At 36.0% G+C, this 18,635-nt stretch overlaps 1 protein-coding gene across 5 annotated transcripts; it reads right to left on the reverse strand.

Annotated features, from left to right (window-relative positions):
- Positions 1 to 2,028: 2,028 nt before the first annotated feature.
- LOC108441548 (NACHT, LRR and PYD domains-containing protein 3-like) lies at positions 2,029 to 17,307 on the reverse strand. Of its 5 annotated transcripts, none has more exons than XM_017721126.2 (16): positions 17,240 to 17,307; positions 13,094 to 13,183; positions 12,797 to 12,862; positions 11,473 to 11,562; positions 11,228 to 11,341; positions 11,004 to 11,120; positions 10,802 to 10,918; positions 10,459 to 10,578; positions 7,985 to 8,033; positions 7,011 to 7,212; positions 5,036 to 6,851; positions 4,495 to 4,668; positions 3,584 to 3,757; positions 3,310 to 3,483; positions 3,022 to 3,192; positions 2,029 to 2,653 (listed from the first exon to the last, which is right to left on the reverse strand). In XM_017721126.2, the coding sequence occupies exons 3-16, from the start codon at positions 12,844 to 12,846 to the stop codon at positions 2,641 to 2,643; spliced, it is 3,381 nt and encodes a 1,126-aa protein (XP_017576615.1). In that variant the 5' UTR covers positions 12,847 to 12,862; positions 13,094 to 13,183; positions 17,240 to 17,307; the 3' UTR covers positions 2,029 to 2,640. The 5 variants fall into 5 exon arrangements, with proteins under 5 accessions (XP_017576615.1, XP_017576617.1, XP_017576614.1 ...); XM_017721128.2 differs by having other exon boundaries at positions 11,004 to 11,030; positions 12,797 to 12,898; XM_017721125.2 differs by having other exon boundaries at positions 12,797 to 12,898.
- Between the last annotated feature and the right edge of the window lie 1,328 nt (positions 17,308 to 18,635).

Raw genomic sequence — 18,635 nt, forward strand, 5'->3', positions numbered from 1 at the left:
ATAATAAGAAAATAAATGCGGTCTATGCAGAAGCTATGGCACATTTTATACTTTTTGTTTTATTTTTTCCAACAAGAAAATGAAAATGCCAAATTTAAGTGTGTTTTTTGTATCACTGCCTTAATAAGTTAGAAGACTTGGCCATTTCTTTACAAAATGGAAGAGGCAAACCGAGCACATTGTGATTGTATCTCTTTAACCTTTAGGATTTTGGTAGTCTTAGTGTCATTGTCATTTTTACCTACAGACCTTGTTTGTGACTGGTGTTTGTCATGTGAGACTATTGTACAGTTATTAATAATATAAGTATATATTGCCTTTTATTTATTCTCATCTGCTCTGCCTTCAAACAAATAATGTAATAAAAGAATGCAACAGTAGATGGCATACTAGGCAACCATGAGGCTTCAGGCCTTGCGTGTCACCTGAAACTATGGCCATCCTAAACTTATGATCAAGATCACTAACACATTTCTCTTGCACTACATTACTCCACACCAAGCACAAAACATTATAGTGATAAATGACATATAACTATCACACCAAGAATGTATATCCATGTTATTTAGTAAAGCACTCTAAAAAGCAGTGGACAAGTAGAGGATATCACACAAAAAGTTGAGAGTGCAACTGTAATATTTGTTATGATATATTTGTTTCTTTAACAAGTTGGGATATAGGGTGCAGTGATGCTTTTAGAAAAGTGAAACTATGAATGTAATTATGAATCTTGCCCAGACAAAAACGTTTTACTCACTCACTTGCATTTTAATGGATTTCAACTTGTCTGATTGTTTTCCAATGAAAATATTTATTCTTTTAATCAAGTATGCTGGTCAGGAAAAGAATCCACTTTGTACTCTGTTCCATTTTAGTTTCTTATTATCCATTTTAGCTCCCAATTTCTTTTTAGACTGTGAGACTGGGCAGACCACTGACTTTGGGGCTTGATCATTTTATTTTAGATCAAAAAGACCCCAAATAGAAGATCACGGCTGAACAAACTACAATTCCTGCACTGCTGAAAGATGGGTGGACTAAAACGTTTCACTGCAGTTCTATAAATTATTACAAACATTAATTTTAGGTGCAGCTTTTGTATTTCTCCTCAAAATGTATGTTTAGTTTTACATTTACTTTGTTTCATGAAGTAACAGAACTTTCAGCTGAGTATGGGTTTTGGCTACTCTGCATGCTTATAATCTTGACAAGAAAATTTTCTTACTATGTTATTGAGTCTCAGCTGGAAGATTTTTTATTTTTTTAATTTATACGGATTATTAAAACATGTACTTTTTAAAAATGAGGGAAAAAAGCTGTCATTTGAATGTGTTCCTTAATATCTGAAAAACAGTACCTGCAATCACAAATTAAACTGACATATCTAATTGGTATCCATTACTTATTAAACCCCATTCTAGCAACCGAATAAATTTAAGGAAATCTGGAATCCAGAACTGATTTTTTTAGTTACAATGATACAGAACAAGTTAGCATTCAAAGATCATGATTAGGCTAGGTGTTAAGCTTGCTGAGTAGGCCTACCGTTAACCTCTCAAAAGGCCAGAAATCTTCAGCGAGTCCAAGTTTCATTCCCTAAATCTATAACTTTTTCATTTTGTTTTGCTGTCTATATAGTTGCAGAATAATAAGTTTTAGGATGTAATAATACTGGGAATTCAGGGGGTTAAATGAATAAATGATCAAATAAAATGTATTTTTATAACAATTTTTACAACTGATGTCCTAAAGCAACTTCACAGAATTCCAGTAAAGACAAAGTTTTAACATGAAATGTGTAACCCCCAGGTGAGCAAGCCAGTGGTGACAGTGGCAAGGAAAAACTCCCTCAGAGCTGAGGAAGAAACCTTGGGAGGAACCAAAGCTCATAAGTCGGCACCAATCCTCCTCTGGCCAAACTACCTACAAATTATTGACCAAAAAAAAAAAAAAACAAGACCCTATACGTTACATAAATATACTAATCTGCAGCCCTGGGTTTTTAAAGAATGAGACAGAAAGAAAAGACTGGGTGCAAGAGTTTTTATTGTGCACAATATTTAAAAATGCTAACAAAACATGAAAGTTAGCCAGTTTTTAGCCTGTTTCCATGTAAACCACTTAAATGAGCAGAGCCTCAGAATAGCCTAACTAGTTGGGACTGATTTGCCTTTACTTACAGAACAATAAGCTTCAGTATGTAGTCTAGGATTTCAAGGGGTGGTGATTGGTAAAATTTTTAGCATTGAAGTTGAACTAATGATAAGGAATTTTTGCAAAAAACAGCACTAGTATTAAAGAAACATTCTTTACTAAATATGCTGAAATCTCTAAACCAACAGGCATATTTCAGCTTCAGCAATAGTATCATCTTCTGCAGAAAGAGTGCTTTGAGCTTTAACTTTGCTACATATACACATTTTATTCAAAGCACAATGTTAAAAAATCCAAATTGAGCCTTGAAATATTAAAACTACACTACAATACTGACATCTGAAAATAATACTACTCAGAGGGACTACTGGCAGTTAAGAGCTGAACTTACAGATGTTTTAATACAAAGTACAATGGCATAGATTAAGGTACATATTCAGAAATTATCTCTACAGTAATTGAATGATGTTTCCAATCATGACCGAATCAGGTGTAGAAGCTATAAGACAAAGAAACAAACAGAATGGTTAGACATGAACATACACAAGGACACTTTGACTACAAGATCAGTAGAGAGAGAGAGAGATATTGATGAGTTCTTTGAAAGTGGAATTCAGTCATAGTTTATTATACTCTCATCAACATCTATTATTTACTGTCTGTGACAATGCAGTAATTAAACATTTGACTTTTGACTTTGATGAATAGGTTTAGAGGCAAAGCCTTAGGACTTGAATGGGCTAGGCATAGACAACATTTAGTTCTATGGCTCAACTGCTAGAGCAAATATGCAAAAAATAAAATGTAAATCACAAAACATAAAATATTGACAAAAGATATACAAAATAAATAATCTGACACACTCACTGTAATTTCTCCAGTTTGCACTGTGAGTCCTTCAGTAGATCAGAAAGTAGCTTCACTCCTGAGTCTCCTAGTTTATTGTAGCTCACATCCAGCTCTCTAAGTGAGAGGTTTAATTTCAGAGCTGAAGCCAGAGGCACACAGCCTTCCTCAGTGATACCACAGTCACACAGTCTGCAGAAAGAATATGTTTATTCACTCTTAAGTCAAAATGAAGTAATGAATAAGTATGAATGTGTCTAGTATGTGCTGACCAAGAGCAGAAATCAAGAGTAAGCGTTGTATACTCACTGTAATTTCTCAAGTTTGCAGTGAAAATCCTTCACCAGAAATGTTAGCAGTTTCACTCCCACGTCTGCAAGGTTATTCATTCCCAAATTGAGCTCTCTGAGGTGTGAAGGGTTTGATTTCAGAGCTGAAACCAGTGCAGCACAGCCTTCTGCTGTAATACTGCAGTTTTGCAGCCTACACACAGAGAATAGACATACTTCCAAGTTGGATTAAGCAAACAGTTGAGAGTTTTTGCAAATGCAGTTTTTGTTTAAAATAATGATCTTGGTCTCACCTCAGTTTCTCCAGTTTACAGTGTGGGTTCTGCAGTCCTTCAGATAGCAGCTTTACTCCTGAATCTTGTAGATTGTTATTGCCCAAGTTAAGCTCTCTTAGATTTGAGACATTTGAGCTGAGAGCAAAAGCCAGAACTGAACAGCTTTTCTCTGTAAGCATACAGCCACAAAGTCTGGAAGAAAAATAATTTCAGAAAAGCTAAATTTCAAATACACAAACATATACATCTTACGCAGTCACCTACATACTGATATAACATTTTGACATCAAATTCTACAAAGAATATATGCCCTCTGTAGGTTTCAGTTTCTGGATACACTAGTATCAATTTTAAAAATGATGGAATACTATGAAACTATGCTGCCATGCACATAGCTTTAACTCCTGTATGGTGCCCTTTATGTCTACCAAACCAATTAAGAATTTATAGAAATTGTAATGATTGAGATGAATTTTATTGGATTTCTACTAAATAAGCTTGTATGACCAGGTAGGTTTCTGAACATCCCATGTCCATAAACCTAACCAGTGATGGCTATGGACTGGATTTTGCAACTGGCAAAATTTGTAGGTCACTAAGGTAACCTCATTGACACATAAGGCATCAGTAACTAAAGCAGTGTTTTTCAAGTGTGTTCCAATTAGAATATCACTAACCAGCAATTTTTTTCATTTCTATTTTTTAAGTGTCAGATTATCAGTATACATACCGTAAATATATTTATTTATATAAATCGAATAAAGATAAATATATATATTTATCCCACTCAGCAAGTCAAAAATGTCGCCTTCCTTCCTAAGTGTTTAGACTCCAGATCCTGAGTCTTGATCCAAGTGGGATGTTCATATTTTGTTTTGTTCATGATTTGTGCATGAAAGTGTTCATGAACATTATATGTGATGATCTACCTAAGTCTTTCCAGTTTACAGCATGGGTGTTCAAGTCCATCTGAGAGGAGCTTCACTCCTTTATCTTGCAGATTGTTAGTACTCAGATCCAAGTCTCTTAGATTTGAGGGGTTTGAGCTGAGAGCTGAGGCTAGGATGGCACAGCTTCTCTCTGTAAGGTTGCAACCATTAAGACTGGAAAAAAATTGTTGAACATGTTAATTGCATTGCTATGCTACAGATTACTGCATAACACAACAAATAACATTGTGTCCTTTTAGGGCGAAGGAAGCTGAGGTGTATCTATTTCAGGATTGTCTCACTTGTAGAGTGCAAACTAAAATAAGGCATAGCAAAATGTCATGCCATGCCATAATACAAAGACAACATAAGTGGTATTACAAGCCTGCCGTGATGTAATTTGTTCTGCAGTGTGTGTTCCTTAGGAGCTATAAGTAAATTAAACTGAATGTTTCACACATATTTTGATATTACACTGATAACTCATGCAATTAACCCAGTAACAGTAAATGGTGCAGGTAATATTTTTGACTATACTTACATTGCTTTTCTGGATGCTTTGACCACTGGCAATAGTTTCTGCAAACACTCCTCCGATGGGTCATATTTGCTCAGATTAAACTCTTTCAGCTCTGCCTCTGAGCTCAAAAGTACAAACACCAGAGCTGACCACTGAGCAGGTGAAAGGTTAACTCCACTGAAGTTTCTAGAGACAAGTCGTGTAGAAAGACGATTCTTGCCGTTTCTGTACAAGTATGTTTGAACTTCCTGTATGAGAGAGTGGTCATTCAGTTCACTCAGACAATGGAACAGATTGATTGATTTCTCTGTAGAGCGATTCTCCCTGATTTTCTTTTTAATGTACTTTATGGTTTCCTCCTTATGGTAGCTTGTCCCTGCCTGTGGCAGGAGGCTCCGTAAGAGAGCCTGATTGGATTCCAGTGAGAGACCTAGGAGGAAGCGCAGGAAGAGATCCAGGTGCCCATTCTTGCTCTTTAAGGCCTTGTCTACTGCAATCTTGAGAAGATCAGATATTGTTGGCTTGTGGGCAGAACTAACAAATCCAGGGACTTGTTTTTCAAATGTCTTCCTGTTGCTGGTGATGAAGGAGAGAAACACATATAAAGCAGCCAGAAACTCCTGAATGCTCAGATGCACAAAACTGTAAACCTTCCCCAGGTGCAGCCCAAACTCTTTTCTGAAGATCTGAGTGCAGACTCCTGAGTACACTGACACTTCTCTGACATCAATGCCACAATCTCTCAGGTCTTCCTCATAGAAGATCAGGTTGCCTTTTTCCAGTTGTTCGAAAGCCAGTTTTCCTAGCGTCCAGATAATCTTGCTTGTCTGGTCAGGATTAAAGTCACTTTTTCCCTGATATTTTTGTTTGCTGTGTTTGATCTGGAAGATCAGGAAGTGTGTGAACATTTGAGTTAGAGTTTTGGGGATCTCTTCACTCTCTGCTTCATGACACATCTTCTCCAGAACAGTGGCTGATATCCAACAGAACACTGGTATGTGGCACATGATGTGGAGACTTCTTGATGACTTGATGTGTGTGATGATTTTGTTGGCCAGACTCTGGTCACTGATCTTCTTCCTGAAGTATTCTTCTTTCTGGGGATCACTGAATCCTCGTACTTCTTTTACCTGGTCAACACATTCAGGAGGGATTTGACTACATGCTGCTGGTCGAGAGGTTATCCAGAGAAGAGCAGATGGAAGCAGATTCCCTTTGATGAGGTTTGTTAGCAGGACATCCAATGAGGTCATCTGTGCTACATTAAAAATACTCTCATTGTTATGGAAATCTAGAGGAAGTCTACATTCATCCAAACCATCAAAGATGAACAAGACTTTGAAGTCTTTACAATCTGTTAATCCTAGTTCTGTTGTTTCTCTAAAATAGTGATGTAGAAGGTCCATCAAACTGAGCATCTTATCCTTCATCAAGTTTAGTTCTCTGAAAGGAAGTGGAAATATGAAGTGGACATCTTGATTGGATTTTCCTTCAGCCCAGTCCAGAATGAACTTCTGCACTGAGACTGTTTTTCCAATTCCAGCAACTCCTTTAGTCAACACAGTTCTGATTAATTTATCTTGTCCAGGTAAGGATTTAAAGATGTCATTGAAATTGATGGGTGTCTCTTGTATTGATGTTCTCCTGGATGCTGTCTCAATTTGTCTCACTTCATGTTCATTATTGACCTCTCCAGTCCCTCCCCCTGTGGAGTACAGCTCAGTGTAGATCTCATTCAGAAGTGTTGAGGTTCCATAGTTTGGAATTCCTTCATCAATGATCTGAAATTTTTTCTTCAGTCTGGATTTCAGTTTTCGTTGATATGAAGGGAGCATGTCTGAGAAATACAGAGGAAAATGATTGTAGTTTTTCTTAATTTAGAAGGGAATTTTTATATAATTAATCAAACCTTTTATATCAAACAGTATTTGCAGCATTTGACCACATATGGCTTTTACTTGACATTCCCCTTAGTTAAAGTCAAATCAGCTCTTACTTGTCTGTAGAGTAGTGGCCAGATTTGAAAGGTTCATGTCTTTCAGGACATAAAGTGTGATCTTCAGTGCCCCTTCTCTGAAACTGCTCTGACCCTCATCCTCTGTTTCTCTCTCTGAGCAGCCTGGATAATCTGGACTAAGTAATTTCTTAAACCTCTTCAGCTCCTTCTTCACCAGAGAGATGACTCTGTCCTCAAGCTCCTGGTTGTTTAATGATAAAAGAACATCCAATAACAACAGCCTTTTCCATAAAATCTCTCTTTGAACTCTAAAGTTGTTGCTTCACTAGTTTGCTTGCCAGGGTAGAGCATAAGTCAAGCTGTTACAGAAGGTCTTGATTTGATGTGGTGCTGCAGGGAACATACAATTCTATCTCACATTATCTAGTTATAACTAGTTGCAGCAGTGAGCAACAAGTGACATTTATTTATGCATGTATCTATATTATCTATTTATTTATTCAGAAAGAAAGACACCACAGCTAGCCCACTTGTTTTTTATTGACTTGTGCTTCCAATGTTCATGAATTTGCGGTGTTAAAATTCACCTAGGTGAAGTCAGTGTGATGCAAAATGAACCTGTACCAGTTTCTTTGCCAGTCAAATCTTACTCATGTTTGGTTAGCCAACTGAGACACTATTTATGTAAAATACAGGTTCTCAATCCCAGGAACATTAATCATCTGGGATTGTTGATTTTGTTCCTGGCTTCTGTTTGATATAAAGTGACACAGCCAATCAAGTGCAACAGTAGGTTACATGTAACCAATAGAACTGCGGGTGCTTCCCTTCAAACATCTTGACATTTCCAAGGATGGTTTGTGGGCAGCAGCTCAGAAGGTTATTTTGACTGGTTACATGTTACATGATCTAAGCATGTGCTAGCCCTCACCTCTTCAGGCTGGTTTGGTATTGAAAATTTAACTTCAGAAAGGGGGCATATAAAATACATTTGCATAGACATATATACATACCTTGAATATGGAATCAAAATGTTTGCCACTGGAAAACTTTTGATGTGAGCTGTTAAAAACACAGCATTGACTTATGAGCAAGACTTATAAGATGTTCATAACTTGACAACATACAACCTTTTGAAAATTGAGATTGATATTTAGATACCACATTAATTTCAACAATCAACTGTATAATGATACTTATGTACAATAATATTCAGATACCGTATATTGGATAAATTCACCTGAACAAAAGACTCTTCAGAAACAGTGCCAGCAGCAAGAACTTATTTGCGCAATGTACATAAAATGTTTTCTGCATGTTTAACCTACATTGATGAGCCAAAAGTCATGGAATAGGAGCTAGTAATGTGTAGGACCCTCTCCAGCATGGCAAAGTGCATCATCTCAATGTGGCATTAATTCCACAAGTGGTCTAGAGGGATATTGAGCCATGCTGTCTGGATAGCCACCCACAGCGCTGTGGTATTTATAGGTGCAGGATCTTGGATACAAATGGACCTCTCCACCACATACCATACCATTCATTAGAACTCTCCAGAAAGTTCCTCAAAACAATTATGGACAACTCTGGCCAGATGGCATAGTGTATAATCCTGCTGAAATATTCCATCATTGTAGGGGAACATGAATCCATGAATGGCTGCAAATGGTCACCAAGCAGTGAAAGTAGTGGTTACCAGTCAATCATGAGTTTAGGTGGACCAGTGTAGCTAACCTATGCCATGTGAGCACATCCCACACCAGTATAGAACTACCACCAGCCTGCACAGTACCTTGTTGACAGCCTGGGTCCATGGCTTCATGAGGTCTGCACCACATACAAGTCCCACTCTCAGCCCAAAACAATTCGTACCATGAGTCATCAGACGATGCCACACATTGCTAGTCTTCTAGGGTCCAATTAACAACCTCATGAGTTCAGATGAGGCAGTGTTAACAAAGGCACCTGGTGAGTCTTCTTCTCCCATATCCCATGAAAGTTAAAGAATGCTGCACTGAACTGTGGGAGTTGCATGAGCCTTCTGCATTGAATGTGGATGTGATTTCTGCCAGATCCGCTTGTCTCTTTTCACAGACAATTCTAGAAAGACATGACCATTCACAATCACTGTATCAAGGAATGTTAAAAGCCCGCACAGCTTCAGAAATGGACTTTTCCAACCATCTGGCATTCACTATCATGCCTCGATCAAACTTCAAGAATGCGCATCTCCTTGCTATGAGCACACTAGCCAGTGTTCAACCTCAGTCACACATACAGGTGTGGACATTCCCAAGCTGTGCCCTGAGGTCAATTTACATACTGCTATCCCATCACTTTTGGCACATCAGTGTATTTAAGTGCACAAATGCTGTATTATACTGTGACCTATGGTCCTGCTTCAGAAGAATCTATTTGCATTAATCTCTGTGACTATATTAATCCAGGATTCATAATTTATAACTGAGTCATTCATCTACACTGTAAATCCAAATATTTAAGTTTTGATGTTTTAAACACTTTTTGCATTAATTAATTGAGCTAATCCCCTACTTGAGGATAAAGTGCTGGGAAACCTTGACTAACAGCAAAAAACACTAATAAACTAACACTGTTAAGATGAGATGCTTATTCACAAACAATCACATGGCATGTAGTTTTCAAATATGCGCGTTTATTAGATATTTCAGTCCAAAATTTCCCAGTTTGTTTTAATATACTAGAACAGCTATATAATAATGCCGGAAGAGCATAACTATATATTTGGACTTACAGTGTGTGCAATGAAAGCAACCTCAATAAAGCCATTCCAGTACTTGTAGTAACCTTTAAATAGCAATGACATCTGAAAATGTCCATTTCGTCATTCATTTTCCACAAAAACGTCAGTGAGATTTAACATAAGGTAAAACATATTCCGTGACCTGATGAAACACATTCCTGTAGTTATGACACGCTCAGAATAAGCGATGTGTCGTGCAGTTCCATTGGCAAAAAGCCAGAGCAGCAGAATGTTGCAGGTGTTATAGCCAGATAAAAAAAACAAAGTCAGAATTGTTTACAGCAGTGGTGATGTCTAATGTCTAAAGAGTTTAATGGTTCTAAATATTTATGAATACACTGTCTGATGCCTAAACAAATTATTATAGTTTTGAGGTTTTACTCTAAAACATATTTTATAAAACCTATTACCGGGTACATAGCAAATAATATGGCTACATTTCCTATTCTAAACATTTCACACCAAACTACTTTAACTTTGTTTATATCTCAATTGAATTATGAAGACATTGTTTAAATATATATGTGGAATTACTCTTTTATTACTACATGGCAAAAACTGCAAATAGGTTACCTGCAGAGTAAGCCAGCAAATGATATGAAATATTTTGAAGGCTTTAAACAGTGTGAAGCTCATGAGTTTATGAAATAACACCTTTTATTTGATCTTTTCAGCTTTCTGTGTATTCTTGAGTGTAATTTTTACCTCAGATCAGCAAAAGAGACTGCCTCTCTGAAATTTCCCCCTGGACTATGCATGGAATCATCACTCTTCATAGATATGCAGCTGGATGTAGGTGAATCTGATCTCTCTCTTGGACTCAAACTATGAAACACAAGGTAAATGAGGAAAAGGTGCTGTTTAATGAGTTTACAGACAGGAGATTCTCTCATCTGAAGAGGAGAGAACACAGTGTGGACCTCAGAAACTGAAAGATCTGGAGAGGTTCTGTATGGAGGAATGGTCTCGAATCCTCCATGTGTTCCCCAGTCTCATTGAGCATTATAGGAGAAAACTCAGCTGCTATTTTTATTTTTATTTATTTTACCTCAGATCAGTAGAATGATCTCTGCTTCTGAACGTCAATGGATGAATCATAGACTGATCACTCTTCATGGATATACAGCAGGGCTGAGAGGAATCTGATCTCTCTTGTAGGTTCAGGCTACAAAATAGGGGCAAAATGTATGTATCATTTATCAAGAATGTTCATATTATTTTTGCATAATTTGTCATTGCATAATTCTTACCTCAAATCAGCAGCAGAGCCTCTCCCTCTGAAATTCCAAGGCACATATAGAGACTGATCACTTCTCTTGGTTATTCTTCCCACCTCAGGGGAATCTAATCTTTCTTGTCGATTCAAGCTACAACATTCATCCAAAACACTATTTAGTGGGTAAGTAGAGTGAAGTTTGTGTTTATACACTGTAATCAAAGTTATCTGGACAATTCTTCCATGTATCACTTTTACCTCACATCAGTGGAAGGGTCTCCACTTTTCTTCAGAAGACGCAACAAAGACTGATCACTCCTTGTGAATTTATAGCTTTGTTCAGGAGCTTCTGAACTGTCTCTATGAATCAGTCTACAAAATAAGTAAAATACACTATTTAAGTAATTTTGTACGAAAAATACTCTTGGCAGTTTCTTTAATATTTTTCCAATAAATATAAATGTATTTTATGTTATTTATTTCAGATTAATGCATTGTTTTACCTCAGATTAGTAGCAGAGTCACCCTCCTTGAACATCCATTGAACATCTATAGACTGTTCACTGTTCATGGATGCAGTCTGATCACTTTCTCTGAACCAAAACAACAAATAAACCACTTAAAGGCTTATATGCCACACTTGTCATGTGTAATACTTATAATATTTGTGTAGTTTTATGTAACAAAAACTCATTCATTTCTACAGAACCTCTCTTTATCCCTTACAAATAAACAGGCTGTGCCTTTAAGACAGATATATGCAAATTATCTCTGTTCTGATTGGCCATCCTGTATTGTGTCTTCATTCAAAAAGCAGTCCTGAAACACTGAAGCAAAAAGCAGGCTTAAACACCCATCAGAACCTATGAACTATGGAAATGCTCTGTTATTTGTGACAACACAAAAATAATGCATTTAAGAAATTTTTCCATTTGATTTCCACATGTGGGCAGTATGGACTGAGGAGTAAATGCGAAAAATGTGAAACTTTCACGATGTTTATGTACTAAATTAAAGGCAAATTTGGTTTTCCATGATTTGAGTTATTTAAAAATGCATTAAACAGTTAAGTATAGTTTAACAAATACTTCAGTAAAAGATTGATTTCTCAGTATAATGTTCCTGCAATATACAAAAACAGGCCAAAGTTCACTCATGTAACTCCACTCCTGCACTCCTTTCACTGGCTTCCAGTAGCGGCATGCATCAGATTTAAAACCCTGATTGCCTACAACACCAAAAACCAACCTGCCTAACTAATGGCAATGGTCAAATTTCGAACTGCACCTTGAGCCCTTCAAACCTCAAGTACAGCTCGGCTTGATCTGCCAACTTTCAAGAAATATGTTAGACAAGCATCAAGACTTTTCTCTGTCCCGGCACTAAAGTGGTGGAACAAATTTCCACTGAAGACTGAAGAAACATCTCTTTTAACAGCACTTAAGTGAGCACTGAGTTAATTACTTATTGAAAGGTATTGTTTAATTGTTTCTTTTTCTTTAGGTATCATTATGAGCTTTTGTTTCTAGCAGTATCTGAGCCCAGGACTGGCTTTCTTTCTTATTGGTAATTAACATGCTAAGATACTTTTTCTGAGTTGAGAAAAAAGCATTTTTTAAAAATTGTTCTGGATAAGAGCAGCTGGTAAATGCTGTAAATATAAATGTAAATGCAAAGTACAGCTAAACTTAGTTTTTGCTCTGCTGCACAATTTGTCAAATGTCATTTACACAGGTCTAGTTTCAAGCCCTCAGTAGCATATTTCTCAAGCCAAAGGCCAAGTTACAACTGATCAAAGAACAGATAAAGCATGTAAAAGAATTTTACCTCAGTTCAGTAGGAGGGTCTTCCTCTCTTAACCTAAACAAAAGCTCCATGGACTTGACAAGTGTGCTAGAATGACATTTGGGCACAAGTCAGTGGGATCTCCTTCATGGAATGAGACAAACACAAGGCAGGTCTTTACATGGTCATGCTTCAGTACTCAATGTAATGGAGCCATTCTTTGCATTAGCTTTAAATTTATTCATTGAATTAATTATCAATAATCTCTAACAATGCATTGGTGTGTTTGTACAACAGGTGTTTTTTTTTAAGTTTCAACCTTCATTTAAATCCTCCTACCTTTGTTACTGCTGAAGATGCTGAAAGTTCATTATTTCCGTAATTTGTCCATGATTAGGATTTCAGTGACCACACTTTAGAAATTCAAATCTGAAGAGTAAAACCAAACACAAGGTTGGAAAAATACACTAGGGAAAATACATAGTTCTCTCTCTTTGTTGTTGGTCTTCGATGAACGTTGATAAGAAATGTAGGACTGGGAATAATTTGCTGCTGTTTCTGTCAATTCTGCTTATGCAGCACTTTCAGCTTCATAAGAAAATCATAATTCAAAGGAATCAATCAAATACCTTTGTGGTGTTTAACCATCAAGTAGTGGCTTTTTTTTTTATCATTGATGAAGTTAATATTTTTCATTGAGATACTTATCACTCCTTAAAACAATAACCTACATAAAAGTATGAGGCTTTTATGCCACTTCAGGACATATTTCTGTGTATTCTGGAAGCCGTACATATGCAACTACATAAGAAACAAATTCACTGAAACTAAATGTTGCTTTGAATTTACTTGATACAAATGTGTTGGGTCCACATGAATGAAATACTGCACATCAACGCAATTACTGCCATTAATTTTACTTTTGGCAAGAATTGTGTTACTGTAATATAGGTTATTCATGTGTAACTGGTTGCATACTGAGGCTTATTATACAATAACTACAGGGACTTCAGTGCAAACTGATTGAGCTATTCTTAGATAATAGAAGTGCGTAATAAAACTTTTGGGCCACCAGCAGGCACCAGCCTTTTAAGGGGTTAATTTAACAATTAAATAATTATTTAGAGTTATATCTCAAACTACACTCTAGAAACAATGTAAATATATCTTTAAAGGTACAGCAGTGGTCTTAATGACCAATTGTTTACATTAAGAGAATTTTAAGGATCACTTTCCAATAGAAAAGGTCTCTCCTTCTTGTCTTTGTAGTGTATTCAATTGAATATAGGTTGAAAATGATTTGCAAATCATCGTATTCTGTTTTTATTGATGTTTTACGCAACATCCCAACTTCATTGGTATTGGGGTTGTACATCTGATTGAACCTAAACAGGTTGTCCTGTTTCGTCAGCTGAGTGTGCGTGCAGAGAGAATGCCAGATTCAGATGTTCAGCATATTTCTACAGTTGCTGCAGGCTCGGAAAAGAAAACAAACTGTCATCATTTGGCCTTTATCTTTTAAATACATAGCAGTGTGTGTGACTAAGAAAACTCACACATTTGTCTGTTTAGGACATAATGCTAAAGAAAGTTTCACAGCTGAAACAGAGTCGGTTTACCCATGGAAATGAATATTTTCATCTACCTAAAACCATCAGCAGTCAATAGGTGAAAACATAGTCAGTGCATTGATTCTCACCAAAGTGCTGCTGTGATCAGCCTGATTTCTAGTGAAATGTATTACAGTTAAAATCAAAGCTGGTTAAATTGCTGGTGTTGCTGCCCATTTTAATAGTGTAAATGTCAATTACTTTATTAGTTCAGCAATCTGCTTATAATGTTGACTGTTTTTTTTCTCTTAAACTAACTTAATTAAACAGTAACAACCTCTGCAACTGTCTTTCAGGGATGCTATACTTTTACTTGAGTAATTCTGTTTAATACTTTTACTTGTACATGAGTTAAGTATCACTAAAGTAACAGTACTTGTACTTTAGTAAGGATTGTCACTACTCTTATACCCCTGAAGATACTCTTTGTCTGTTACAAATTACAGCAATATAATCAATCTACTATGCAAATATATGATGCTTAATACACTTTTTCAGGTACATTTGTACCACCAACGTAACCAAATACCCCTTCTATATTTAAATGTCGTAAAGAAAAAGCAGGAAACTTTTAACCAGTTAGTGTATAGAAGTAGTTCCCAAACTTTTTACAATACTGTACTCGCTCAAACATTAAACTTCCTGTTGCGCACCCCCTCTCACTCCATATACACACATACATGTATATATAACACTAAGCCAAAGCCAAGGATTGTGTATTTCACAGCAACATCCTCCGCTCATCGTTTAACAGTGCTAAGACATGAACAAGTGCTACCAACCTGTTAACAAAATGTTTACAGCTAAGTGCTTACAGCAGCTTCAAACTAACTAGCATCTACAATAATTACATTAGTACAACTACAATTGTTCGTTAGTCCATAACAAACAAGCATCATTCAGGCCTCAATGACAATTAGTAAAGTAAAATCTCTTCATTCACACAAAACAGCACATGATAAACTGAATGAACAGCTTTTCCTGAATATGTGGTGTTCAGATGAGTCTGTACTGAAACATGATGAATACAGAGTGTGTTTTAATGTTGCAATCCACCCGTCCAGATCAATCACAACATCGTTAGCTTTTTTATTATGTAATTTGTAGCTAGCTACTATTTAACAACATCAATTTAAATTACAAACTGCTCATTGTTCAAGTGGAGATTAATTCAACCTGCTTTAATATGAAAGGCAACCAAGTTATAATATGATGTTTGCAATGGTGAGGAGTGTCTACAATAGTGATATGTAGCTTATTTTTGTTTGGCAAAAATGTACATTAAGTGACTAGAAAAGACTGACGTGTCTGTGCGGGTACTGCTCAAAAACAGCTTCATAGCAAATCCCTACAGTCAATATATTCATAAAAATGAAACATATTTTCATGAACTGCACCTGAAATTAACCATAGTTATCCGCAAAAGAAAAAGTATCTAGTAAACTCTTGTTGGCTTTAATATTTCTGTTGAATTTAGAATATTGTAATACTACTTATTTTCACATTTGAATACGTGTTTCTGTTTATTACTTTACATGTTTATCCCTGACCATGTGGGCCAAACTCAATAACTAAGGTTTGGATAATGAATATTTACCATATTAGTGTGCAAGGTCACCTTCATCTGCTCAGAACTCATCATTTATTCTTAGAAAATGCAGAAGCCATTTTCATATTTGAATGTCATCACTGTTGGGATAAAATCTCCAAAATGGTAACTTTTTCATGAGAAGGAAAAACTCACTGTAAGTTAAAGTAATGACAGATTACTGTTAATGATATAAAGAACAGCTGGTATTTTCATCTGTCAATAAATGTAAAATCACCAAAAAAGAGATTTTGTTTCAACAGTGAAAATACGCTTTTTAAACTTTGCATACGGTTTCAGTTATCTGAAACATCTCTTCTGTTCTGCAGTGAGGAAAGATAACCATTACAAATGGAAATTCTTGTGCTGTACATCAGCATGATGACCTGGGAGGAAACAGATAAATTATTCCTGTTATGCTTCATAGCTTAGAGCTGTTCTAACATAAAAGGTCATATGTTGCTCCCTGAGCTGTGTTTTTGCTGCTTACTGTATTTCCTGATGTTGTACTATTTATCTATTCTGTTGCACAAAATTTCATGTACACCTCTCTAAATAGTGCTTAATTTACTCAACATATTCATACATTTCTTGTGACTGTTATTAAAAAGTGCTATAAAAATAAAGTTGAATGGTCCAACTTTATATTGTCTCTCATAACTATGTAGTTATACTATAACATTGCATGCAACAACTTGCAGTAAGCAAGGAACTACTGGTTATGTATTTACTGTTACATATAGATTACAGTAATACAGCTCATATAAGCAGAGAAGTGTATAAATTTCAGTTTTTATTCCTGTGCATCCTAATATAACAGCATAATATAAATCACATGTTTAAATAGCGAACTGCTCTTTCTGCAATAAGCCCTTTTTGATTTTAATAGGAGCCAATAAATCTATATTAATACACAGTTTGTAATTCAATAATCCATCATGGTGAATACATCACCAGTAACTACATTGTTTTTACCAGCACTGTTAATCTATAACTGCACAGTTATTAGAGGCACTTAATGTGAAATGGGACCAGTTGAATTGAATCTCACTCATTTACCTATACAAACTCAATGTTGTGTTTTCTAATGTGTTGATCATAACCAGTGTCTTCCTCTTAATACTCAGCAACCAGTCGTTGACAACATTTTAGCAAATGCAACCCGTATGTTAGATCTGGGGTTACGGTTGGCACTCTGTCAGATTACATTATGACATAATATCTACACATAGAAAGTGAAAGGAGTGAACATTTAGAACAGTTAGAACTGCAAATAAAAATACTCACTATTCCTCTGTAAACTTCACCTGTGTTGTCGTCAATCACAATCAGAAACATGTTTGACTCAGGTAGAGTCACTTTGGTCTGAACTGGTTTGTCTTGCTCGGCTTTTATGCAAGTCAGCAGGAGGTGGAGACTCCAGGCACAAGGTTAGAACAAGGTTTGCAAAACACTTAAAAGTTAATAGAGGCACACTTGAGAACATTTTTATTAGGAAAACCACATAGTTCTGACATGCATAGGATTCTTGTGCATAACATGAATATTTACCTCGGCTTTCACAGAAACAATGCAGTAATGGACACAGATGCCACATAAATGTGTAAGTATGTATATTTTTGTACTATAGATATGGATTATATATGCATCATATATGAAACATGATAGCTGCCAAGAAAGTTTGCCTGGAATAATTGCTTTATGTCTTTAATATCCATAGTACTATTGGGGTGGGATTATATGATTAATGTGATTTTAACCTCTGTAATGTTTCTGACAAGTTCACACAGAATTAGGAATCTTAGGTTACATTACAGAGGTAGGAGCAGCTACTCAGTTTACAACAAAAAGTGTCTATGTGGGAGTGTGAAGTAAACATGACTGATGTCAGATTCAGACAGGTCTAAAATCACTGAGAAACAATAGTAAAAATTCATTTATCCCACCTCCTTTATTATTAAAAATAATCCTGTTCAAATAGTACTTATAACCCATGTGTCCACAGAGAAGATATGAAGGTCACTGACTTTGATCATGGTACTTTGAACTACTTATAATATCACTGTAGATAGTCACCTTCACCTGCTCAACAGGAGGTGAAGATGTCAGATTCATATTGTACATGTATGTTTAATGATGCAACATTTTTTTGTTCCTTTTTGCACTACATTTACATTTACAGCATTTAGCAGACGCTCTTATCCAGAGCGACTTACAAGAAGTGCTTTACAGGGGACATACTACATTTTGGGCAAATGTTTGGTCTTATGTATTCATTGAAACACACAATAGTTGCCTGTTTATTGAGTACACCTGCTGTATCTAGCATGATGTGTTTTGACATTAAGAGCACAATGAAATAAAAAAATTGTAACTCTAACTGTTCAAAACCTGCACATAAACTCTAAAATGATAACTCAAACTCTAAAATAATGGCTAAAATGTAGAATTCTACTGTATCAAGGCCAGTGATTTCTATAGCTAGTACCTACCATATGGTAGCCAGCAAAAGTGAACAACTTGGTGTGTTTATGATAAAAATCTAATTCAGTAATTTTTCAGGGCCATTTACTAATAGGACTCTATTGGTCCCCTTTTCTGTACCAGAAAGTAACACTTTTGGTAAAAAAATATATCATTTACCAGTTCATTTAACTAAAATAATTCTGCTGAAAATAAAACA

The sequence above is a fragment of the Pygocentrus nattereri genome, chromosome 9 (genome assembly GCF_015220715.1).
Source record: "Pygocentrus nattereri isolate fPygNat1 chromosome 9, fPygNat1.pri, whole genome shotgun sequence".
NCBI classification, from domain to species: domain Eukaryota; kingdom Metazoa; phylum Chordata; class Actinopteri; order Characiformes; family Serrasalmidae; genus Pygocentrus; species Pygocentrus nattereri.

Excerpts from the sequence above, each read along its gene's own strand:
- LOC108441548 (XM_017721126.2), bottom strand. The coding sequence starts at position 12,846 with ATGGAGCTTTTGTTTAGGTTAAGAGAGGAAGACCCTCCTACTGAACTG. Across the intron at positions 6,852-7,010 it reads GGCCACTACTCTACAGACAA|ACATGCTCCCTTCATATCAA; the intron begins GTAAGAGCTGAT and ends TGTATTTCTCAG. Across the intron at positions 3,484-3,583 it reads TGTAAACTGGAGAAACTGAG|GCTGCAAAACTGCAGTATTA; the intron begins GTGAGACCAAGA and ends CTCTGTGTGTAG.